Source organism: Trichogramma pretiosum, unplaced genomic scaffold (genome assembly GCF_000599845.2).
Source record: "Trichogramma pretiosum strain Unisexual culture from Peru unplaced genomic scaffold, Tpre_2.0 scaffold10, whole genome shotgun sequence".
NCBI classification, from domain to species: domain Eukaryota; kingdom Metazoa; phylum Arthropoda; class Insecta; order Hymenoptera; family Trichogrammatidae; genus Trichogramma; species Trichogramma pretiosum.
This window is the reverse complement of record NW_019641652.1, coordinates 1,183,169-1,208,788: the sequence shown is the minus strand read 5'-3', so window position 1 is coordinate 1,208,788 and position 25,620 is coordinate 1,183,169. Positions and strand designations below refer to the sequence as shown.

The following is a 25,620-nucleotide window of genomic DNA, read 5'->3' as shown; positions in this document are numbered from 1 at the left end:
TCCAATATTTTACATCTTTATTCGATGTCTTTAACAAATGCACTTCAAAATTTATTATTCATCGCATAAAAATTGTCAAAGTTTTTGTTTTGGTTGACCGTCCTGCAGCGCAGCTCACGGCGCAGCAACGAACGAGTCACAGACAACGCAGCAGCGGCGCCGTCACGGTCGATAATTTTGTCCTCGTCGTACGGAACGCGCGAAATTTTCAAAATCACCGTTACGATATCATTTCTTCCGATATAAGTCCCTCCGACTAAGCATGATCAAGCGCGAAAAAATACATACTAAATCAATACAAACTCGACGATAAAGTTTCGAAATCTTTCGCTGCGGTTTATCTCTTTGTCAACGTTCGAACCTACGTTTGTTTACTATTTGAAAATATATATGCACTAAGCTAAGAGATCAGTCGTAGTACACACCCGTTGCAGCCGAGTGCGTGCGTGTGTGCTGCCGAGAGCGCATTAGAATTGCAAAAATCGTCCGATACGGATTTAGCAATCGTCATTAAGTTGGCCTTCGAGCGGCTATTATAATAACATGTGCGGACGCGCTGCACACATGTGCTCGGGGGGCATATAAATCGAGAATCGATCGCGCGATATGCCACAAGTGTAATGTAACAAACACACAACAGGCCACGCACGACACATAACACAAATAAAATTCGCAGTGCTGAGATGGACGAGTCAGAGAGTAAACGTCAGCTCGCCGTTATTGCGTCAGTTTCGAGACGAATTTTACGACGAAAGCCAGAAAAATGTTGCTGAGCAATTACAAGAGGACCGTGTACTATCTGAAATCGTCGGGTGCCTGTGTCATAGTGCTGAGGTGATTATATGCAGGCGGATTGTCCGATGGTGTTTGTTTGGTTATGACGACGGTTTTTTTCGTAAAGCCTTAGTTTGTTTGTTTTCGTTTTTGCGCAGTGGATGCTGGCTGCTGTACCAGATCAAAAAGTCCACCTCGCTCTTTCGATCGATTTTGCCCACGAAAATTTTAAATTTGGAGAATACCCAGGCCCACTACATCTACATCGATGATCCGCGATTTCAAGGTATTGGAGAGCCCGAAAATAAACAACATCGGGTGACGTTTGCAGTCGACCGAAATTATGAATGAAAAGTGTCACTTACACGCGTTTTCATTGTTTTACAGATATCTCCATGTTCAATCATTTCGATGATTTGCAAAAATACGTTCAAGAAAAGCCAAAAAACATATCCTACATAGTGACCAAATGGTGGAAGTACTTGAACAGACAATTCGCTCATCGATTGTTTCATTTGGCCAAGACTGGCGATAAGTTTGAAAAATTAAAAGCCTTGAATTCTCTTGTTTCTATGAAGCATTTGAAAGGTGAGTTTCCAAAGTCAGAACATTGTAATTCATACGGATGGAAAATACATAAATATTTTAATTCCAGATTGGCATTATAATACTTTTGCTCAACAGCTGGACGCTCAAACTGCAGTTGCATTGGCAAGAACTCCTCAAGCAGATTTAAGGTTTTTTCTGAGGCCTCCATATTCTTTTGAAAAAAACAGCGTATATGTAAAGTCCATATGTTTCTGAGAATATATTTTTTCATGATACTAGATGTTAAATTATTTTAACGTTCCAGGACATTGTTGAGAGTTTACATGATCTTCTAAAAAAATTGAATGCGCTGTGTGCTGGTTGTCACCCATGTCTTTTACAATTTCTTCACAAAAAGTTTCAAAATTTAAACAGAGTGAGTAATACATTTAATAAATTCTTTGATTTCTTCAAATACACTTAAATGAAAAACTGTTTGTAGGATTCCAGTTTTGAATTTGACTTATCCAGTTCAGATACTCCAATTGTTTGGGACAAAAATTTTATTTTTAACTGCATACAGGCCTTGCACCATCATTCGTCTTTAGAAGATCACAGTAAAGGTGCTTTATAAATTAAATTGAATTTTTTTTAAACATAACAGCTTTGAAAGATAATTATCATATCAGATACTACGATTTTTATTCAAATTCATTAAATGATATATAACTATTTCAGATGTTGCGGACGCTGGAGGATTAAAAATATTGATGAATATATATAAATTAGTTGGAAATGATATTGAGATATGTGCATTCATAGCTAAAATACTTTCAAATTTATCTTTATTCCCAGAATATTTAGAAGATATTTTTAAATCAGGTAAATATTTGAAAATGCAACTTGAATGCTATTATTTTTCATTCTCATAATTGATATATAAATGATGATACTGTTTAGGTTGGATTGGAGTATTAGCAGCTTGGTCCAGAAATGAAGACATAAGACTTGCATCACCAGCTAGTCGAGCATTAATAAATTTAGATTTCAATGATATCGAAGATGTGAGATTTCCTCAAAGAATTTATCCTCTATACCCACTGCACAGAACACCATATAAAAAGAATTTAGATGTTATATTTATACATGGTTTGCTGGGGGGTGTATTTGTTACATGGCGGCAACGCGATTTGAGTGCCTTAGTTCCAGTACCAAGTAAGTTACTACCTACTTCATTCTATGCAAGTTAAAAAGAATTTTTAAAAGAAATATTAATTTTCTTCTAGAATCGAAAATTAAGACAGATGTTTTGAGCGTTCGAAATATCGTTCAAGATTATCCTTCAGAATTCCTTAAAGATTTAGCTCGAGATATGGAAAAACGTGATTGGCAGCGTGTTGGTCATGATTTTGAAGTAATTCTTTCCGATTGTCCTGTCAACGTAAGGAACGCAGCATCTGGACCCTTCTTTTGTAAAGGGTAATCTATCGCATTTTCAAAATAAAAAAAAATTATATGAAGCATAATTAACATAATTATTATACAGAGATGATCGCTGCATGCAACAGAGCGAAAAAGATGCTTCCCGGCACACGCCGTGTTGGCCAAAAGATTGGATACCCGATGACGTTCCAAATGTGCGAGTACTTGGTTTGAACTATACCTCTAATTTGTCGATGTGGACTCCGTTGTGTCCTATCGAAGGCGTCAGGTAATTTTCACCATTTAACGTTATTAAGCACGACAATTGATGTTAAAATTTCGATAGGAGTACGATTAAAGATCGTAGCAGTGAATTCACGCGAAAACTATTGGTGGCTGGTGTTGGCCAACGTTCCATCATTTGGGCCTGCCATTCAATGGGTGGACTTTTAGTAAAAAAAATGCTCGTAGAAGGTAATAACACTATTTTCTTTAATAATATTTGTAAAAAATAAAAACAATTTTTAATTAACAATCTATTTTCAGAATGGAAAAATGGTGATAAAAGTAATTTAGTCCGAAATACCAAAGGAATTGTATTTTATAGTACTCCTCATCAAGGATCTCACGTAGCATCTCTTAATCAAACAACGCAAATGTTGGTTTGGCCGTCAGTTGAAGTTCAAGAGCTGCGTGAACGTAAATATTACGCAATCGTATAATAAGCTTAAAATTGTATGAATTCATTAATTCATCGTTGGAATATTTTTAGAATCTCCGCAATTATTGGAACTGCAAAAAGACTTTTTAAATATGCTGAAGGAGCATGAAATAGAAATCATTAGTTTCGGAGAAACAAAACCAACAAGGGTGACGGCTTTAAAAGTTCCTTTTATATTTGTTAATCCTGCTTCAGCTGGTTCGTTTAAATTCTTATGTTTTTATGTTTATTTTTTAATGTGAAGAAGTTTTTCACTTAATAATCAATAAAATTACAGATCCTGGAGTTGGCGAGTTCTTTGAAATACCGCAAGATCATCTGTCTATCTGCAAACCAGCAAATAGGTGAGTAATTCCCTTATGCACGTACGCAACGAAACAAACTCAGAGCTTGATGAATCAGTGTAATTTCCTTGCAGGCAATCATTTCTGTACCAAAAGGTTCTGTCGATGATCAAGCGTCACGTGACGCAGGATACGAATCAGAAGGATCAATGCTGGAAAAATTTATTCTCTTTCGCCGGACGTGTTCTGTAAATATAAGCCCAAGAAATGTGATCGACTTTCTCTCAACTGTCTGTAAATATCCTCTATCTTTATTTTCTTCGTTTGTTATCTAATATAAGTTTGGGTTGACGCTTCGATTGTGCCAAAAACAAAAAAAAAAAAGAAGTAGAAGAACTGACGAGACTGTTATTTTTTTAATAAAATATATTTAATGACATAATGAGCGTAACTATTATTATTACATTAGCCAAGATAAAAACTAAAACATTCGTAAACTTAGGATAAAAATAAATAATAATAAAAAAAATATGAGTATTTATTCAAGTTAAATCAATCGATATTATTATATACATTCAGAGAGAACTAGAGTTTGCCGATCGTTCATATTATCTTCATTCGTTCGATCGGTCAAACGCGCGTTTTTGATTGATTTTCTCGATCGAGTAAGTCATATACCGCGATCGTACAATTATAAAATAATAATAAAAAATAAAACACTTAACAGGACGGAGGAGTACAAGATAAAACGTAGTCTTTTTACACGAGTTAAAGGACGAGCAAACCTTATCCTACTGAATTACATAATTTTACTCGATAATCGAAATGTACTATCATTTTTTTCTACCGTTCTTACAATTCTTTCCGCAGCTTTTTACCAATCTCTCTCTCTCAAAAATGATTGTCGTAATCCGGATGATGGCGTGAAAAATTCGAGCCGCTTGCGTGGGTCGCGGGCGGCGGATAATAGTAGCCGTTCCACTCGGACTTCCAGCTGTCGTACGGATTGTACTTGCGCTCGTACGGATAGGCGGCGTCCACGAGGATCTTGTGCGACGACGACTCGAAGGTCTTGTCGTGGCCCCACGGGTCGCTCCACATCTCGTGCTGCAGCTGCGGCTGATGATGATACTGCTGCTGCTGTTGGTGATGATGTTGATGATGTTGATCGTGCTGACTACTGTGGTGGCCGGAGTGACCACCGCCGCCGTGATGTTTCTGCTGATAATCGTGATGGGCCAGCATGGCGGCGGGCGGCCTCGACGAGGGCGTGGGCGCCGGCGTGTTGTGATGGCTGCTCATCACGTTCTTCGTCATGCTGTCGTCGTAGATCGAGCTCAGGGCCGGCTTCAGCTTCGAGCCGTTCTGACGATTCACCTGTGTTTGTTTGCAATGAACAAAAGCCTATATAGAGAGGGGCGAAACTCCGATTTTCAATAAAAAGTTCTCTGCGTATCGGGATAACGAGTGCACACACAATGTAAAGCTTGCGAAACTTTATATTGTACTCGTATATCGCGACGGAAGAGAGAAAAAGGGATGATGTATCGAGAGAAATTTCGAAACTCACAACAATGATACCGAAGACAATGATGAACAGCAGACCGGTGACACCGACGACGATCACCGCTATGGCCCATTGTGGTATCAGTCTATTCTCGTCCTCGCTGACTTTGGGCGATGCTATCCTTGGTATAACTATATCGTGAAAACGCAATATAATAATCATTATACTGCGCGTTCGTAACGTATGTTTTTTATCATTTTCATTACTCACCGACGAAATCCGTGGATTTGGGATCGATGACGAACTTGCCGAGTTTGACGGGCGCCTTGACGGGCGTCACCTCCATCGGATTGTCGAAGTTGAAGGTCCTCAACGAGTCGTGGAATATGACCTTCAGCTGCTGAGTATTGATGCGCTCCTTCAAGTCCTCGAGCTCGACGAAGTAGTCGACGAGTACGCTGCCCGGACTATAGGTAAAACGAAAGGTTTCAATTTCATTTCTCTTCATCGCTCTTTATTTTTTTTGTATTTGATCGTTATACCTGAACGAGTCGATGCGTATCTTACGGAACCACTTCCTCAGTACCGGCGATTTCGCGAACACCAGGTTCATCTATACGAAAAAAGAAAACTCCAAGCAGTTTTAAAAATCGTCCTAATCAATACAAACTATCACTGAGAAAAAAAAATTCATTGATTCAATGAAAATTAAATTAAATACAATCTATGAAATAATTTCATTGAAATAATCTTTTTTTTCTTTAGTTTCATGAAATTTTGCGGTAAAAACAACTAAATATTTTGTTGGATGAAATAAAAAAAGATTATTTCAATGAAATTATTTCATAGATTATATTTAATTAAATTTTCATTGAATCAATGAATTTTTTTTCTCAGTATACCCAACGACGCTTTACCTCACGCTCGATCTCCTCGGCGAGCTCCTGCCACTCGATCGTGTTGCGATCCAGCAGCTCGGGCGCCCAGTTGGCGTTCTCGACGATCCTTATCGTGCCCGCGACCTCGCACTCGCCGTCGCACAGACCGGGCGTGGTCGGCCTCATCGTCGTCGTCGTCGTCGTCGTCGTGGTAGTCGTGCTGGTTGTGGTGCTGTCGATCTCACTCGTGATCGGCACGAGACCACCCGGCGCGGAGAGATCGCCGGCGGTGGCCGTGCGCGCCACCTCGAGCAGCTTGGCGATCGATATGGGAGTGGTCGAGGTCGTCGGCCAGCCGGTGAATTCCGTCGTTGCCCTGTTTTCATATAAAATAGTGTCGTAAATAGCAATATAAACTCGATGGGGGGTACCAAAGTTCTCGCTCTCGTTCTTGTACTCACCTCGTCGGCCAGCCCTTCTTTATGCTCGGCGTGCTTTGAACCGCGACCGGGGGCGTCGTCAGCTTGGCGGCCGGCGATTTGCGATGATTGCCACCAGGTCTGCGTGGATAGACTATCTTGGAATTGTTGCTGTTGCTGGGCTTGTCGCTCTCCGCGTCCACTTGTCCAGCCGCCGCCGCGTCGTTGCTCTCCTCGCTCTTCTTCAACGGCTTGACGGCGTCTGCGCGAGCACAAATATACGATATAAATATTTTCATTAAAATAATTAACGCGCGATATTCGATGGAGACTTACCGGGTTTGTAACCGGGCGGCAGAAGGGCCGAAACGTCGACGGCCGACTTGGCCAATATCTCGGCGAGCGGAATCTTTTCCACTATCAAGTCGTTGGTCCTGTTGGGGGACTTGGGCTCGGGCTTGTAACCGGGCGGCAGTAGGGCCGCGTCGATCGCCGCCGTCTTCACGAACAGATCTTCCAGAGGTGGCTTGGCTTTGGACGTGTCCTGACTGTTGCTGCCATTGCTGACTCTGCTGCTCTGCGAGACCGAGCTCGTCTGCGAGATCTTGGTGTTGTCGGGCCCGATGACCTTGCTCTTGAGCAGAATCTCCGTGAGTATCGAGGCCTTCTCCGTGGTGGCCTCCTCGGGCTTGAGCTTGTAGCCCGGCGGCAGGAAGGCGCTTATGTCGTCCTTGGTCGTCTGGACTTTTTTGCTCGTACTGGCGGTGCTCTTCTCCGTCGTACTCGTCGTCGTACTCGTCGTCGAAGTCGAACTGGTCGTTCTCGTGTTACTCGAAGCGGCGGCGGTGGTCTTGTACGAGCCGGGTCGTTTATAAGATCCTCGATAGCCACCCTTGGGATAGTCCTTGGGCAGGAAGGCCTCGACGTCCTCCAGCGTCGTCTGGAATTTCGGCCTCTTGGTACTCGTCGTCGTCGACGTCGTCGTCGTGGACGCCTGCCCGTAACGCGGGAAATCCTTGGGCAGGAAGGCCGAGACGTCCTCGATGGTGGTCTGGACCTTGGGGCGCTTCGTCGCCGTGGTGAAGCGTCCTCCGTTATTGTTGCCTTTCGGATAGTCCTTGGGCAGGAAGGCCGAGACGTCCTCGATGGTGGTCTGGACGCGCGGCCGCTTCGTGATCGCGGTGATGGTGATGGGCGGTATGGGCGAGGAGGTGGGCGCGATCGTGGACGTAGGCGGCAGGATCAGCGACGTAGTCGAGAACGGCTTCTTCTGGTATCTGCGCGGAACGAATCTAGAAAAAAACAATGATAAAGTCATTGACGACGCGTTGCTGCAGCTTTCGACGTATACAACTGGTAGTTATTTACAAGGATAATCAAGTGTCGTTTTCACCCGTGATTTTTGTTTTTCGCGCCTGCACGTATAGAATATAATGACAGCCTATAATCGTACATAGAAAATTGAACGGCTTTCACTCGGCCGTCAAAACGCGTATATGTATCACGCCATTTCCCACTAGGCATATAATAATATCGCAAAATAATAATGAAATATAAGGACCTTTTATACAGAACGATATCGACGTTAAACGTATTATAGCTGGCGCATCGCGTACTGCTTTTGTCGAGCAAATAGATCGGATCATAATTTAAATTGCCGAGGCGAGAATTGAGTCAACACGCTGCCGAGCCTCGCGTAAATATAATGCGCGAAGAGTTGCGTTGGATGCAGCAGGCGCCGCTGCGCTTCGGGCGCGCACCGTATTTATTGTGTATATTTAACAAAACCGTGAATTATCCGTCGTAATTCATTGTGCGCGCGCTCGAAATTATATATCGTATATGGCACCTCGAAGATACACGAATAAAAAATTCACGATTTATTGCCAGAGTATATATGGTACAGCATGGCAATTATAATATAATGGCGCATACCTTCCGTGGGCGAGAAAACCGCTGGACAGTTCCGACTGGACGCGATCGAGCTTATCGATGATGCTCTCGGTCGAGTCCGACGTCGGCTGCTGCGGCTGCTGCTCGGGCTGGTCTTTCTGCTCGTCCAGCTGCTTCTCCACTTGCGTCTCCTTCTTCTCGTCCTCCTCCTCGTCCTTGTCGGCCGTCGATTTTTCATCTTCGTCCACCTCCTCCTCCTCACTCTTCGCTTCATTGTTTTTATTGTTACTGTCCTGCTTGTCCTTGTCCTTCTGCTGCTGCTTGGTCAGCGGCTTGTCGAACTCGAAGATGGACGGGTAGGGCAGGAAGCGGGCGCCCGACACGCTGCGGCTGGTCTGCACCGAGGCCTGGATCGTCGACGACGGCGAGAACTCCGTGGTCGAGGTCAGACGGGCCGTCGTCGTCGTCGTGCTCGGCGGCGGCGTCGACGTCGTTGATTTCGTCGTCGTTGTCGTCGTCGTCGTCGTCGTCGTGGCTGGAAAATTTTAATCAAGTGAGTGATTGATCGATGGGTATAGAAAAAGAAAAAGAGGAATCGACGGAAAGAAAGTATAAGAGAGGAAGCTACGACCTAATTTCCCCTATCTCGTTATTCGCCTATACGTATTCTATATAGCTCCGATCTGTGCCACTGTACGCAGCGGACGAAAGACAATAAAGGGCGATGCGATATATTACTTCATCATCGATCGAATAGCCCAGATATCGGAGCGTATTGGAAAAAGATATCTAAATTGTATACCTTCTCTGGTGGTCGTCGTGCTCTTGCTCGTGGTATTCGGACTAGTCGGTGCCGCCGTCGTCGTCGTCGTTGTCGTGGTAGTAGACGTCGTAGCTGGCGTCGTTGCTTTCTTCGTCGTCGACGTCATGGTGCTCGTCGGCTGGGGCGACTCCGTGACCTCGGGCACCGAGTAGGTGCCGTTGACGACGCTCTTGGTCGTCACGACCGACACCACCTCGCCGATGAACTCTGACGACTCGTCGCTCGTTTGGACCGATCCGGTTTCGTTGCTTTCCTTCTGCGAGAGAGAGAAAGAGTATATGAAATCGTCGTCGTTACATGGGTTTTCCCCCAAAGTATAACGAAGCTTTACCTGAACTTTGTAAGAAAGCAGCGATCCATCGGCCGTCTTGTTATTATTATTATTGACAGTCGGCGATTTTTTATCATCGTCGACCTGCTGCTGGGGCTCGTCCTCGTACTCGTCGTCGTAGTAATAATCGTCGTCGTCGTAGAGCACCGGCGCCGATTGAGCCTTGGCCGCTCTCACCTCGGGTTTCAACGTCGTCGTCGTCGTCGTCGTCGTCGTCGTCGTACTCGTAGTCGTACTCGTCGTACTCGTACTCGTACTCGACGCAGCAGCAGGGGCTCCAGCTCCAGGAATCTCCTCGTCATCGTCGTAGTATTCGTACTCGACGTACTCGATCGACGAGTCTTGATCCTGCGTCACGACTTTCGGACTTTCATTTCTTTGCTGCTGCTGTTGTTGTTGCTGCTGCTGCTGCGGTTTGTTAACTAGATTATTGCTCGTTTGGTAGAGCAGGTTGCTCGGGTTTTGACGCAGAGCTGCGGCCGACGGCTGCGGTGACCAGCGTACATTGTTGCTGTTGCCATTGCCGTTGTAGTTGTTTATGCCTGGCGTGCAAAAAGATAAGAGATTGGAAAATATGAAATTGACATTCTTCGTACGTATATAATAGTTATAATGTAAAACTCGTTGTATAATTGCAGTTTACAGCGAACACGCGCACATACACGCAGACGCACACAAGGATATATGTAAAAGCGGATGTCCCAAGTGAAATTACGATATCAGAGCTCGAGTCGTGTTTACCGGAGCCCCGCTTTTCTCATGCACACTTTAATATACAGTACGTATAATCGGTTAATAAATCGGTCATCGTGCTGCGCGCAAGAAAGGCGGGTACGTATAGTAGTACGCCCTAATTGCCTCGCAAAGTGCACAGCAGCAGCAGCGTCAGCAGCACGAGAAAATATATTCAGCCGCGTGATATATACAACGGCGCACGTATATGTATACTGCAATGCATCCGTCGCGAGAAATCGAGTCGAGCGCGACGACGATCCGGACAAGTGTAAATTTCCATATATATACGTACGAACGATTTGCGTGTATGATATGACATATACGACGACGGTGACGTACGCGCTAAAATCGTACGGAGTGCGCCGCGGGAAACGGATCGAAATGAGGATCCGCGAACGATCTCTATACGATCGATTTCCCCCGAACGTTCGAAAGTTTATGTACTATATACGATATGCCTATTGTTTATCGCATCGAATTGCACGGGCTGAATTAGCCGCGGCTTTCGAAATTCCTCGAACGTAGCGTATATACATTTAAAAAAAATCGGATCGTAGCGCAGCGCCAAAAAATTGCGAGTGCATCGCATATATATCGGCACGTGCGTAACATACATACACGCATCGGTATGAAACTGCAATCATCGTCGTTCGGTAATTCATGTATATATCGAAGCATAAGAGTTTGTGTGCGCTCGATGCGCGTAATCGAGCGCGATGCGTTGCGTTGCGTATCGTGCCCTTGAGGCCGTCGAATTATTAAGGAGAAAAATAAGTCGGTCAGAGATAGCAGCAACGTAAAAAGCTCCTCTTCTTCTTCTTTTTCTTCATCTTCTTCTCTCTTCTGCGCTGCTCCTCCTCCCCGATGAATCCCAACGGGCAACGGTGCATCATAACAATTCTCTCTCTCTCTCTCTCTCTCTCTCTCTCGCGAGCACGTGTATGGCGTAATATGGTTCTCGATACACACACTCGCACACAGACACAATATCGCATTAAACCGCGCTTTATATCACGGGCTATATATATACGTAATAATCACGAAACAAAAAAATGCAGCTCGTGCGTGTCAGCGCACGCACACGCGGATGATTTTTACAGTTACGGTTGTGCGAGGGGGGCATAAGACAGCATCGATATACGTTTATTACATTACGTTTTTATACGAGCTGCATTCATCATCGTTCATTGCTATAAATGCGCAGAGTGCAATGCAGCCACAATATGTGCATTGAGACGCCTCGATCGGAATGATTCATCCGAGCACATGTGTGGTGATATAACTATAACGCGTGGGTGCAACGATCGATGCATCTGTATATAATAATATAAGTTAATGAATAATAGGAGGAAGCTTAAACTATGAGTATCTGTCTGTAATATATTCGATTTCTTAAGGAGAAATGGGCAACGCGGAGCGTGAATCGAATTCGAACTTGCGTACGATGATGATAATAATAATAATATTTCATCGCTCGACGACTGTCGCATGTCCCAGGAATGCCGGATATGTGCTGTAAAGAGAGAGAGAGAGAGAGTGAGATGCAAAGGCTGAGTCGTGGCTTGCGTAATAGTATAATGTATACGCGGGGCCGATCTGCGGACGGTACATAATGAGTGTACAGGAGAAAAATCGAATGAAAATTCAAGCGCTAAACGTCGAATCTTAATAACAATTTCCTTCCCCCGTTTTTTTTTTCAATTTACCGATCGACGACGTTAGTACAGTGGCTTATATAGACCACGCGATATGCTCGCGATCGACTCGCGACCTTCCCACAGTATACGATACAGAGACCCGAGAGTGAGGCCCTTTCACTGCTAATATTTCTTCCTTCGCTGCTGCTGCCGTTGTTGTTGCTGCTGCTGTCCATTACATTACCCACATAATATCACGAGGTCTATGCCTTTTTTTTTTTTTAATGGACGTAGGATAACAATACGTGCAGCAGCGGCGGCTCGAGCAATAATTCTGCACCCGCGCTCTAATCCCGTATACACGTATATAATAACAGCGATTATATTGTAGCCGAGCTCGTGTATGGTTTGCACAAAAATCGGCCGCATGATATCACGCGCTGCCCCGATGACTAATTTCCGAACGCCGAGAGTTCGTTAAAGCAGCTCTCGATGCAATAATGTCCAAGGGTGAACACGATAATACGGCGCGCCGCGGCTAATGTACTTTTTTTCCAATTTGCTATTTCTGAGTCAGGTCTAGTACTTGTGTTTTTGATTAGAATATATGCATATCGCTACCGGACGATACCGGTATAAGTCAATGCGTAATATCGCAGTGAATTGTACGATTGTGCAAAGATATTATAATACGAACGTGTGTCTGCGTCCGTCGATCGTTGCGCAATATTTATCCTGTGTATGTCGTTACTAAAAAAAATAATATTAAAAAAAAAAAAGTAAAGAAAGAAAGAGAAATAAAGTATGTATAATGTACGCGTACCGGCGAAAAATCTGCTTCTATCCGCTATATATACATACACTACGAGCGGTGTCGAAACTCGAGCTACCGCCGCTTCTACTGCTGCTGCTGCTGACTTTTTTTTTCGTTATCCTGCACCTAGATCGATATACATATTCGCGCGCGGTTCTCACAGTTTTATATTATTTATAATAGAGGTACGTACATATGAGAGTATTCGTTGTACGATTCGCGCGTATCGTTGGCTTTATGAAAATATTTTCACGGCCTCGCGCGAGCGGCTATACCTCGTAGTAGTGTTTGTATACTGATATATAAGCTTACAGCAAAGTACCTTCGGCCACTCCGAGCGATACAAGTACCTATATACGTAGTCTCTCTACACACGGATTTCCTTCGTATCTTTTCGGCATTTATTAATATCATTATTATACATTACGCATCGTGACCATGCATATACCCAAGCATTACACACACACACACACACACAGAGATGTAAAGAAGACGAGAGGTGGACGCGACAACGCGTCGTTCAAACGGTATAATACCCTTTTACACGGGGCCGCATCCTCGGACTCTCAAAGTTTAACGTTCGTCGTCGGTCGTCGTCGCCAATTTACCGTTATGTGCTTACATATACGTGTGTGTACTTGCAGACAGACGCCATCGGTCTCTCGCGAAAAACCACACGTTGCGGATCCGCACGACTGGTAAACTGTTATATATACATTGTGCGTTAGCTATGTCGGCTAGAAAACATTTAATAAATGGAAAAAGTTGGAGGAAATCCCGAGCGAGGAAGTTTCTCTCTCTTTATTTCCTCGGCCAAACGATACACGATATATATTTGAGGAGAAGATGAATTCCTCTAATGTGCGTTATTATGTGTATCTATGGTACGTAAGCACACACGCGTGTATATGCAAGGCACAAGGTGAAACGGACGCGATACGCCACACGATACGTGTAGTATAGTATGTATAATAATATAAGAAAGTATATCCATGGCCCCCGCGAGTTCCAGAAAGCAACTTGGCCGTGAACGGAAAAAAAGGGAGCTCGAGACGCGATACTATGAACTATATTGTGTTTTATAGTGTCCGAGAATTGAACGAAAAAAAAAACATTGTTGCGCCGATCGATCTTATCGAAACAATTTCTCCTTTTTTTTAATCTGGTGATTGTTATTGTGATCGCTGTTTGTAATTTGACGATCGTCAATGATGCAATTAGAGGCAGTTGGTGCTTTTATACATTATATATATTGTACCGAATCACGTAATTATAATAAAAGAATACGCGTCATGCAAGTTTATTACATAGCCGTACTACTGTTAATTCTTTCTCTCCTTCTTTCTTTTTTTTCATTTTCTCGAGGATCGACTCGCCATATCCACACCGAGTAATTCCTTTTAAATATGATTCATCGCGTTCGCAATTTCGCCTATATATCGTATATAGCCTAGTAGCAGGAGAAGATCGCGGTATTCGTTATCGCTCAAGAATTCGCTTTTCTCCGCACGATATAATAATTAATATTATAACATCGATCTCTCGCTCCGATGACGTCAACGACGACGACAACGCAACCGTAAAACCGCGATTGTTATTAAACTTATATCTATTTGTAAGCGATTGTTTGTACAATGGGAGGAAATTATCACCCGGTGGATTACGCGTATATATAATACAAATAACCATTGGTAATGCAGGGGGGATAATCCTTGTGTATACCGGATAATTATACGTATTTAGCCCTGTACCGCACGGACGACTATTATTGCCTATACATATTGCTTAACTCGTGCGCATTTTTCCGCTCCGCTCCGATCGATCGGTCACTATAACGCGCCGTATTGCGTTCGCTGCACGATAATATGCATACAATGCGCGGAGTTTGTGTGTATACACGCAATTTATGAGAGCTCTTGTGGCCGGCCAATTAGGCCGGTAGCGCGCCAGAACATACACACACGCACTCGCAGGAATTATGAATCAATGCGGGACACGGGCGAATTTCCAGTTTATACAAAGAGACGCAACTGCATTCGTAGCCTTTGTCTTTTCTCTCTCTTTATATCCATGTGTGTATCCCTAAGAAAAGGCCAAACATTGCCTGTATGACTGCATACACACATATACACATGAAACACCCTCGCACCGCGGAGTACAGTGTGTGCCGCGATTTTTCTCTCGTGACGCGCGTTTGCCTATTATAGTGCAGCGGCAGCAACAGCTGAGAAACGTTGCGCAAGCCGATCCTATTGTCGTTTTGTGCAACGATCGGTGGTGCGCGCCTGTGGCATTATATACCACGGTATATATGTATTCGACCTATGCAGCGTTGTGCACAATATCGCGTGTACACACACAAATATGCTTTTCGTACTTTAATAAACAAACTTCGACTTTTGGGACTTTTTCGTGCATTACGTTCGGTTTTATAATACGATATAACGCGTGTACGAGTAATAATAATAATAATACGTAATCGCACGAGCGGCGCGTGCTAGGCTGCCGTGCAAAAAAGAGAGCCGCGCTGTCGGAATTTCGGTTACAAGTATCGACGCGATAATCCGTATACCGTACTCTAAATATATATATTTTATGTATTATAAGTCGGCGTTAATTTCGCGGAGTTTCATTTCCGCGTCTCGCTGCGGCTTTTTTCGGAGTTTATTCGATCGGTATTATAGACGTAATCGAGAACGTGACGATCGCGCACCGGCGACGTATTCTATATTTTATATATGCAATCGAATGGAAAAATAAATAAAATATAAAAAAAAATTGCAGGGTGAAAAATCTCGGACGACGTTATGAAGCAGTATAAATAAATAAGACAGCATCTGTGTATATATCGAACGCAGACGCCCGGCGCTCGAAGCGGTAAGTAAAAGCTCGGAGACAGGATATATCTACACACCGATAATATGTAACGCGTGTAATATTTTTACAAGCTGCGCGCGGTGGCACACGCGAGCGAAAAAACAAGAGCTATCTACAGCGAGCGCAACTTTCGCATATTATACGCGGCAGCAGCCCGGCCCCACGAGAGAGAGATTACACGTATTCGCGAAACTGGACGGGAAATGCGCGCGCGCGCGCGAGACTGTGTAGCGCGAGAAGGAGGAAGAAAAAATTGACGAGATTTTCGAGAGGACTCGTTCCTTGTGTGTATAGCGCGCGAATGCACGGCTCCGAGAGGATCTCTCAAAGAATATATATATCTACGCACACACATAGCGGCACACTCGCTGTTTGACACTTCAATTATCGATCGATATTTCGTTTACGTTATGTTACGTACCGTCGACGAGCTCTTGCAGCCAGCCCGGTATATATATTATATCTTAACTTCCTTTTCGGAAAAATCGAATATATCCGGTACACGTCCTCTCACTCAGCTAGTCTGAGAAATTTCTTTCAGGTGCAGACTGCTGCACACCTTTCACGCGTCGTGTGTGACGACGGTGGACGACGAGAAGATAAAAAAAACATGGAGGTAAAAAAAAACGAACGAAGAAGCGAGCGCACGTGACGCGCTGTGTGTGTATGTGTGTATAACGTACGGAAACTCGGACAATATTTACAGTACAGTATGAAGTACCATATGAAGCTATTTATCGGGTGGAACTGGATACAAATAAGCCTCATTTGCACAAGAAAAAGCTCCGCGTTCGCTCGCGTTGATCGTGTAGAATACACTATATGTATGCATAGAGAGGTACAATTGCGAGAGAGAGAGAGAGAAAAATAGAGAGGAGGTAAGAGAGGGAGGACAAACAAACGCATATATACATAAGCAAACGCAGCGGAACAAAAAAAACAATAAATCGTGAAGCGAAATGAGCAAATTCTCGACTCGAGTGTTTGTTTCCACGTATATATACCTGTGCGACTGTATGGCTCGTGTTTGTGTGTATTTGTGTGTGTGCGAGTGGGCACACGCTCCATGTAGATGAGATTATTACCGGCCTCGTGTTTTTTCATTGTGAGATCGAGAGCAATTTAGAAGATAATTGCGAAAAGATCCGCAGCTATTCTTGTACTGTATAGTGCACATGTACGCGGGGGGCAAACGCGAGACTCGGTATATACATCACGCATTTTCGTATGCATTATACCGCAACAACAACAACAACATACGTGTATAATAAGTATACACGTACAAGGAGGATTTACATTACAAGCTCATTAGCTCGACGATTTCGGCGTTAAATCGACTCAATTGCCGAGACTTAAAAAGTCTTTCGTTAACTTTAAAGACTGACATGGTAACCTCTCGTTTGTGTGTGTGTCTGATACATCTTACATGCGCGAAATCTACTGAAAAAGAGGGTGTCGTATTTCCCATGCGAAGGCCCTCATACACACATTCGCGACTATACTATCCACTGCCATCGACGGTAGTGGTGAACGTACGAATTTTTCGTACGTTGTATATGTGTATACCACCGCGGTATTACGCCAGGACTCTCTCGCGGGCTCGGGTTCGAATTAAAATTACACGAATTCGCGCCGAGCCGTTTAAATTACGCAATTTTTTCTCTCTCTCTCTCGAGCTGCTACTCGGAGTCTTCCGCGTGTTTATAAATAAGAATTCCTTTTCGTTAACTATATAGAAGGAGAGAACTGCTGTCTGTTGCGCGCATGCAAATGCCATCGTGCAATTGGCCTACGTCGTTTATCATTACGTGTTATTTAAGCGAGCGATAATAAATACCGGGTGCTCCGAGCGTTGACAGGCACCGATATTAAAAAAAAGGAGGAGGAGGAGGAGGTGGGAGAGAAAGGAAAGAAATTGTTATCTGCTAATTCTACATCCGCGGCGGCGCGCAGTGATTATGTCCTTAAAAAAACGGCGGCAGCAGCAGCAGCTCGGAGCTGCACAGACACACAGAGGTGAAAGTTTTTTTCTTTTTTTTTTTTCTTGTGCTGTGTTTCCTAATTTTTTTCAACTCGGCCTGTGTTATTCTTCTTCCCGATGGTGACGACGACGACTGTAATATGAAATACTTCCTGGATCGCAGGACGCGAGCGATTATTAATTAGATTTTCTTCGGAAATCGTTATCACCGCTCGCGCGCCCATGTATGCTTTTGTTGAAGGGGTTGGTGACTTATCGAGCACTTAAATGTAACAATAACATATCCAATAGCTCTTGAGTTTCGTCGATCGGTACAAGATTGGTACGAAACTTTCTAAATAGCGATGCGCGATGATGTATCATTATTTTATTATAAAAACACAGATATTCGCGCCCGATACAGCGTACAAGAAAATACGTACGGTGGAGAGTTTGAAACAAAAAAAAAAATCGGCATCGCATTGTGCGCGGAGATAACGATCTTTATAAGCGCGAATAAAAATCGCGTACACCTCACCGCGCGTAGGACCTTCTAGACACACGCGCATGTTAATTAACAGCTCGTATATATACAAGTACACACGTGTGTACGATACAATAAATAGTGCAGAATTGTGCAAGCTCGAATTCCTGCGATTTTCGGCGTGTATTCAAGCAGCGGTCTTAAAACTTGCGAAACAATTTCTCCTTCGCTACTCTGTCTCGTTCTTTATTTTCACTTTTCTTTCTTGCTGATACACAGACAGACAGACAGACGGACACGAGCACACACGTGTATATCAGCAATTATTCGATGTGTATTATATATATATAGCTGCCGATACACATACCGATTCGTTCGCGTGCTCCTATATATATAAGTAGCCCACAGCTATGCGTATTGCGGTGAGTGTTTTGTAGCGGTAGTAGTAGGTATATGCCGCAATTCGCTTGCAATGTGCCTCGCATAGTATAGGTATTATAAAATTTTTCGTTCGGATTCGAGCTTATACACAAATACAGACGCACATACATATACGTATACTTTCACTTATACGGCATGCCGCTCGCGGGTATATCGACGCCGCCGCCGCATAGAGCATATAAATATACTTATCGCTGAGGCATGCTCAGCGCAGAGCAGCCTCGACATCCATTTGTGCGCTTTTATAAATGCATATGATATTAATAATATAATAATACACACCGGTTGATTTGAGAAAAATCGGTAAGCTATTACGCCTAGGTGTTACGTTAAGCTGAAGCTGCTGCGGATGAGACGATCGCGAGAAAAGATGCTATACATGTAATTATATCGCCCCGCACAAGCTCACCTCACCTCACCACCGCAGCAGCAGCGAAAGCACGCGGCGCTACTCCGCTCTTATCGATTCTCTCTCCTCTCTCCCCCAGCGCGAAAAAGGCTAAATAGGTGTCTGTATTTTCCTTTGGCGTGCAAATATATATACACACACACACACACACACACTGCACAGCCGGATTATGTACCATTACGTGCGGTAGTGTGGTTTATAGTGTATACGAAGCGCAAAGCCGACGATTTATATTTATATATAGCGCCTAGCATTTAACCGAATCTTGATTGTATTACGTGTTTTAAAACACGCCGCCGCCGTCGCGCTGACTTATATACTGCAGTATCATCGTGGTGTTGTTGTTGTGCTGCGCTTCGCTCGCCGAGCTCTCTTCGCGCGGGGCCTTTTGTTATTATGTAAAACCCCCCTGAACCGATGTATATATACACGAATATAAATACACGTTGCCACTGCTTCTGTTGTATATTATATAGCTGCTCGATTTTTCGGTAGTGTCAAAATCCGGTGTGCTTTCGCACGTATACCTATACATCTATGGGATATAAAATGCCGTTGCCCAATATCGATCGGATCGGAGCGTCGAAAGAATATCGTTATTACTAAAAGGCCGAGCGAGACGCATAAATGTGGCACAATTATAAGGCTTATATACCGCGTGTATATTATAACTTTCAAAATAACGCGAGTACGCATACACATTTGTATTATTGTAAGCTCGTTATTCTTTACACACCGAAGGGTATCTCGAACGTAATATGCCTTGTATTGCGCGATAGGCATTGGCATTTGAATTCGATTCACATAGACACATCGGCGCAGGTAGCCGATGTGTGTAATATCGTAATTATATGTGAAATTCGCCTCACGCGCGCGTGATCAATTGAAATAATATAATATACGTATTGCCCGTACGTCGAAAGTATATATATATATCGTATCGATCGCGCGCGTAGATGGGAAATTTCAGCGATCGATCGCGTGGAATTAATTTTATTTTATTTTTTTTTTTTTTTGGGCTTTTTTAAAGATCTACGTCTACGATCGCAGCGAAAAAAGCCAAAAAATTGATTTTTTTTCTCCTCTTTCGTTCACGAATCGCTAATTATTCATGCGTGAATTTTTCGAGTCGTACAGTCGGTGCGTAGTACGTATAAATTCGAAATATATATCGCCCAAAAAAAAAAACGAAGAAGATCCTCAAGAAGCAGAAGAAGGAAAAATAAACCCGTTATGGTAATTCACGCGTATATTTCGTACACATACCTGCTGCTGTACGCATTTAATGTCCAAAACACGCATTGACAGTGCGACGTCGATAATATACGATATTATATATATACGCGCGTATTATTTTCGTCGATGAACGTCGCGTATCCGCGCAGTCGAACTCAGGGCAGCAATGATAATTATACATGTAGGGTCAACGACAATCAAATCGAATCGGTTATAATATTAACGTACTGCAATTGTATATATCGAGTCAACGCGGCGACTGACGCCTCCTTCGACCGATTATTTAATAATCCCTCCGCTTTTTGAATGCGTATATAATATACAATTGTTCGGGAACGCGTATACGCGTTTCGAAATATATATAGCACCCGAGTTGCGGTGCGCGCGGCGGCTCGCGAGCGCAATTTGAATAAAATGTATATATACATAACTTTATGCATGCGCGTCCTTGCTTCACGCTCTGTATAATACAACAATAATCTCGTCTTCGTTATAATACGTATGTGTGTGTGTAAGTGTCTTTCGAATATTCTCATGACTCGCAACATCCTCCTCGCAGCGAGCTCACGACGACGCTCGACGCTCGACAACGAAATAATCGTGCGGCTCGAGGCGCGTATACAGTATATATATATTGTATGCCTCGAAGCCAATTGCGCGCCCATGATGCCTGTTACCTGCGCGATGTGTCTCTCTCTCTCTCTCACTTGGCTCGAGAGAGTCAACGCAGCAGTGGCAGCAGCGGCAGAAACAAACAAAAAAAAAACAAGTAAAAAAAATGCAGTCCACGCTCTCTCTGTATACATACACCTTGGAAAAAGGATCGAGTCCGTGCGCGAAATATAACATCCGGTTTCGGCTTCTCTCGCTCGCTTTGACGTCGTATGCACACCATGCGCACTGCAGGCGCGCTGACATTACACACACACACACACACACACACACACACACACACACACACACACTCACTTATAAAGAGATAAGCGTGTAATGTATAAAATATAATATTATGCACCTTGTCGTTGGGCGAGTACTGGTCGATCGGTAAGGCTGGCGCAGGCGACGACGAGGAGCGCCAGGAGGCCACGTGCAGCCAGGCTCATCGTATTTTCAGCATTCGCCACTTTTGCGCCGCTCTGTGTCGAGATTTTTTTTTTTTGACTACTCTATATTCTATTCGTTCCCTTTTTTGTTGTTCCTTTCTTTTGGTTCTGGCAAAATTTATCGCAAGATATCATAAGCTGGATTGATGTGCACCAGCAGCTCGTGGTCGTCCTCGTCGCTGCTGTTGCCGATGACGATGATTAACGATCTCGATTGCCGATCTCAGCCGACGATCGGGCATGATTATCGGCCACGACCACGTTGAATTTTCACCACCGAGTGACGACTCATTTGTCACGAACGAAATTATTTACAACACTTTCACACACGCACGCACGCACACGCACGCACACAAACACACACACCTGCGCGTCTTACACACACACTACTCCGTCACTGCACACGCGCGATTATAAAATGCCGAAATTACAATCGTTTAAAAATTTGTATATTATTTAAGAAAAATATGTGCGTGCGTTTTATACGGAGAGAGAGAGACGCTCTCGAGCGAGCGAGCGAGCGAGCACCGTCCTAACGAGTGGCCACGAGTCGACTGTCCTCGCGCACGGGGGGGACTCAGTGCCAAAGCCCCCGCAGATATATAGAAAGCAAGAGCGAGCTGCAGAGAGGCTCCGACTTCTGAAGACTTCGCCTCCTTGCTTATACGCTGGCTTTTGCAAAGGTGTGCGTCCGTGTGCCTGTGTGTAAATGTGTGTGTGCGAGCGCAAAGTCTCGAGACTTTCACCTTCCTCGCTCGATCGTGGGCCCAACAGCAGTCAGCGCACACACATATATACACAGGCACAAAGACACACACAGACACTCCGCGTATACATACATGTGTATATAATATAAGTTGGTAAGCGCGAGTATTATGAGCAAGGCCCCTTCTCGGCACGCCGAGGCCGCCACGGCTCGGGTCTCTCTCTGCATTGGCATATACACACACACACACACACACATAAAATGAGTACGTATATGTATGTACGGGTTTAAGTTTGCAAAGTTGGTGAACGGTTTATAGGTACTACTACTACTACTACAATACACCTATCCTTAGTACATAGTAATACCGGGCGGCGGGGAGTGTTTCGCGGCTGTATATATGCCTCTCTCGCCGAACGAATTGCTGCGCGGGAGGAGGAGGACTCGGCCGCGTGCAGTTTATATATACAATATATAATGAATAAGTGAGTTTTGAAGGATGGGCGCCGTGCAGCGATCGTCGTCGTGCGCCGCGGCGCAGGTACAATACTACATGTAAAATGAAGAAAATCGCGATCGATCCTCTCTCTCTCTGATGATGTTGGTGGCGGTGGAGGTGCATCATTTTTTTTCATAGCGCGCAATTGGGGATCGGCCTGCATTACTATCCTACATTCATGCATTATTTTCCTTTTGCTTCTTCTCTCTCTTGTTTTTTTTCTTTTCTTTATTATGTATATGGGCCTAGCGCCGATCTCCTCTCCGCGCGCCACGCCGCTATCGCTATGGTACATCGCTCGCGCGTGTGTATTTATAAACGAGCGCGTCCTTGCCTCGTCGCACGCCTCGACGATTTCGTATTTGTATCCCATATAGATACTTTCGATTCCAAGTGCATATATGTGGGTCTCTCCGCGATGCATATCCTGGTTCGCTGCCTCGCGCGCGCGAGAAACGTGTCCAGAAAACCTGGCCGATCTATACCGGCTATTATGCATTCCTCAAATTGATAAGTGTGTGTCTGCGTGTGCTGCAGCACAATATTCAAGTGCAGCTGCATGAGCGGCAAAATTATTTTCCCCCCTATTGTCTCTCTGTGTCTTTCACATACCGTGCCTATAATATGAACTTTCGCTCGATACGGTGCAACACAATATAAGCTGGATAACACGTAAAACGTCCGTATATACCCACGCGGTTTTTATTACCGATCGAAATTTATGACTGCATCGCTATATATATTATTGTTATTGTTATAATTCGAAATGCGCGGCGCGAGCGAGCTTAATTTTTTTTCTTCGTTATTATATTGCTCCTGGTGCTGCTGCGCGATCGACTTGTCTACGAAGTGCTATACTATACGTACATAATCGGTATATATATGTGTGTGTGTATGTAACTGCGGCGCTCGAAAGGAATTTTCACTTCGATCGGTATGCATCGTATTTTTGCGAGTGTAAGCATGCAATGCTCCGCACACTCGAGTGCATGTATACCATCTACCACTACTATAATATAGGTGGAAAGTTGTGCTCTCTTCTTCGTTCACCTGCTGACAGCAGCAGCAGCAGCAGACTCCGATTCATTCGGTGCGACGTCGTACACATATATACATTGACTTTTTGACAAGAGTGTATAGAATTGGAAAATGTATGGATTTATTTATTTTTATCGATTTCGTCGCACCCATGCCGCGGACGGCTTTACGACGTGTCACGCGTTTAAACTTCCATCGACTCGATCTAAAAATCTGCGATCGGCGTTAAATTCTTTATTTATACTTATTTTACACCGCGAGTAATTCGATAATCGCTGCACAGCATGCAAATGATCGGTATACATACACATACAAGGTGCACTTTTTGTGCCCGCACTCATCGAAGGAGGCAGTGAAAGCATCATTAGACACACGATAATGAATCGAGTAGCTGCGTTGCGATATTCCTTGTGCACACATATACTATATAGACGAAAACACACGGCAGTCACGCTCTCGGGGATATAATCTGTTTTTCTGCGCGCCGCGAGAATATCGCTCTCGTATATATATGGTCCATTTATGTATAACTAGAAAGTTATGTGCCTTGTAAATGTAACATTAACGTGTGTATATATGCTACGATACGTACGTATACGTGTGTGCCCGATGTATTTTCGCATTTTATAAACCGTATCGTTTTTTTTCTTTCTTTCTTTCAACCTCGTAGTACGTCTGACACACATTTTCTTCCGCTCGCCGCGGTATACATAGTGTACGTACGAATTATGGTCTATGTATGCATTATGCATACACACACACATGCATGCACGAAAATGTCTAATAACTTTTTTGCCTCGTACCGTATATTTTCGGTTTATTTGGCATCGACGTCTCGAGTCTATGTGTACGCGACGAGAGATATCGATCGAAATTTTCCAGTTTAATACGTACTACAGGCTGCGGCGTATAGAAAATTTTTCGCGCGAAATTACAAAATCAAACGATAATAATAATATAATAACAAGCTGGCGTGTACACGCTGCATTTATAAATACCGTATAGCGTGTCTCCCAGGCGAAGGGAGGCACATCCAATTTGGAGGCATTCGCGAAATTTTTTGCGCAATCTCGCTTCGCTCGATTTTTCGGTTACTTGCATACATATGGCAGAGATTCGACGTCTCTCCTTCATTTTTCTTATTTATAATGCCAACAGCCCTCTTGATGATGATAAAATCTATTTTACCACATTTTCGCTAAAAGTACCTGTTCCAGCGTGAGATTCGCTCTTTACATATTTCAGACATTTTAGAAAAAAAATATTTGCTAACTTTTATTTGTCTAAAAAAATACGATAGAGTAAATACGCAAGTACACGAGGCGCGTGCAGCCAATTTCTCCATCGTCGTCGTCGTCGACTATAGAGTCAAAGAGGAGAAGCGATGAGCAAAAAAAAAAAAAAAATAAAGTCACTTCAGTAACGCACTTGCACTCTCTATATTTATAATATGCATCCGCGCGACGATTTCACCGCGCGCAATAGAAAAGCGCGGTAAACTCTCGCGCGCGTCGCCTGGGTATATATCTAACTAATCGTCGCGATAATTAGCCAATTGCGCGCGCGCGCGCGTCGGTCTCTTATTATTTTGCATCTATCGGGCCGCGCGCACGTGAATATTTAAATTTTTTTCACGAAAGTGACTCTCTGTCTGCGTTATTACGTTTCGCCGCAATCGAATACATTATAAAGTTTCAAATTGTTTCGACGTTATTCACGCAGTCGTATCGCGGGTACGTATAGATTATAATCTCTCTCTCTCTCTCGAAACGCACATATGTATGAATGTGTGTAGCCCATATCGACCGCAATTTTCATCATACTCGATAAATATAAATTCACGTAATAATAATGGTCGCGCGCGCGAGATGAAAGGAGCAAAAAGAAAAAAAAAATAGCGCGCGGTATGCACGTTTCGCGAGTTCATATAAACACGTGCCGATTAAATCACGCGCGCGCACGAGTTTTTCTAGTTTTCCATGTAGGCATCTGTGTATAGCTGCTTTTTAAGCTCGCGTCGAACCGGCTCTCGTTTTCCCTCTCGACGTATTTATTTGGAAAATATATATCTCGTGCACCGGTGTGTTTCTCGCGAGAAGTC

At 43.8% G+C, this 25,620-nt stretch overlaps 3 protein-coding genes across 4 annotated transcripts in view; 2 read left to right on the top strand and 1 right to left on the bottom strand.

The window, feature by feature from the left end:
- The first annotated feature begins 468 nt into the window (after positions 1-468).
- On the top strand, positions 469-4,156 carry LOC106656436 (protein SERAC1). The gene is made up of 15 exons (XM_014377400.2): positions 469-834; positions 933-1,060; positions 1,162-1,362; positions 1,430-1,557; positions 1,628-1,738; positions 1,805-1,925; positions 2,041-2,184; positions 2,263-2,517; positions 2,589-2,781; positions 2,849-3,013; positions 3,071-3,198; positions 3,271-3,423; positions 3,497-3,643; positions 3,723-3,789; positions 3,864-4,156. Exons 1-15 carry the CDS (start codon positions 764-766, stop codon positions 3,979-3,981), a joined length of 2,130 nt encoding a protein of 709 aa, XP_014232886.1. The 5' UTR covers positions 469-763; the 3' UTR covers positions 3,982-4,156.
- Positions 4,157-4,279: 123 nt separating this feature from the next.
- Positions 4,280-21,313, bottom strand: LOC106656401 (flocculation protein FLO11-like). Its single transcript, XM_023459974.1, has 11 exons — positions 21,189-21,313; positions 9,581-10,122; positions 9,250-9,505; positions 8,469-8,868; positions 6,870-7,825; positions 6,576-6,795; positions 6,154-6,490; positions 5,779-5,849; positions 5,507-5,703; positions 5,300-5,427; positions 4,280-5,106 (listed from the first exon to the last, which is right to left on the bottom strand). The coding sequence occupies exons 1-11, from the start codon at positions 21,274-21,276 to the stop codon at positions 4,621-4,623; spliced, it is 3,681 nt and encodes a 1,226-aa protein (XP_023315742.1). The 5' UTR covers positions 21,277-21,313; the 3' UTR covers positions 4,280-4,620.
- Positions 5,641-25,620, top strand: part of LOC106656438 (sedoheptulokinase-like) — a 72,717-nt gene continuing 52,737 nt past the window's right edge. Inside the window, exons 1-2 of one of the 2 annotated variants that reach the window (XM_023460048.1) lie at positions 5,641-5,709; positions 15,551-15,643. The gene's annotated coding sequence lies outside the window, so the exon portion shown is untranslated. The remainder of the gene's footprint in view (positions 5,710-15,550; positions 15,644-25,620) is intronic. The other variant, XM_023460049.1, reaches the window with a different exon arrangement.

What these genes read in the sequence shown, in the direction of transcription:
- LOC106656436 (XM_014377400.2), top strand. Translation starts at nt 764, where the DNA reads ATGTTGCTGAGCAATTACAAGAGGACCGTGTACTATCTGAAATCGTCG. An exon ending in TTTAGAAGATCACAGTAAAG is followed by an intron (nt 1,926 to 2,040) that starts GTGCTTTATAAA and finishes TAACTATTTCAG; the next exon opens with ATGTTGCGGACGCTGGAGGA. An exon ending in TGTTAATCCTGCTTCAGCTG is followed by an intron (nt 3,644 to 3,722) that starts GTTCGTTTAAAT and finishes ATAAAATTACAG; the next exon opens with ATCCTGGAGTTGGCGAGTTC.
- LOC106656401 (XM_023459974.1), bottom strand. Translation starts at nt 21,276, where the DNA reads ATGAGCCTGGCTGCACGTGGCCTCCTGGCGCTCCTCGTCGTCGCCTGC. An exon ending in AGTACTCGCCCAACGACAAG is followed by an intron (nt 10,123 to 21,188) that starts GTGCATAATATT and finishes TTTGCACGCCAG; the next exon opens with GCATAAACAACTACAACGGC. An exon ending in TTGTCTTCGGTATCATTGTT is followed by an intron (nt 5,107 to 5,299) that starts GTGAGTTTCGAA and finishes AAACAAACACAG; the next exon opens with GTGAATCGTCAGAACGGCTC.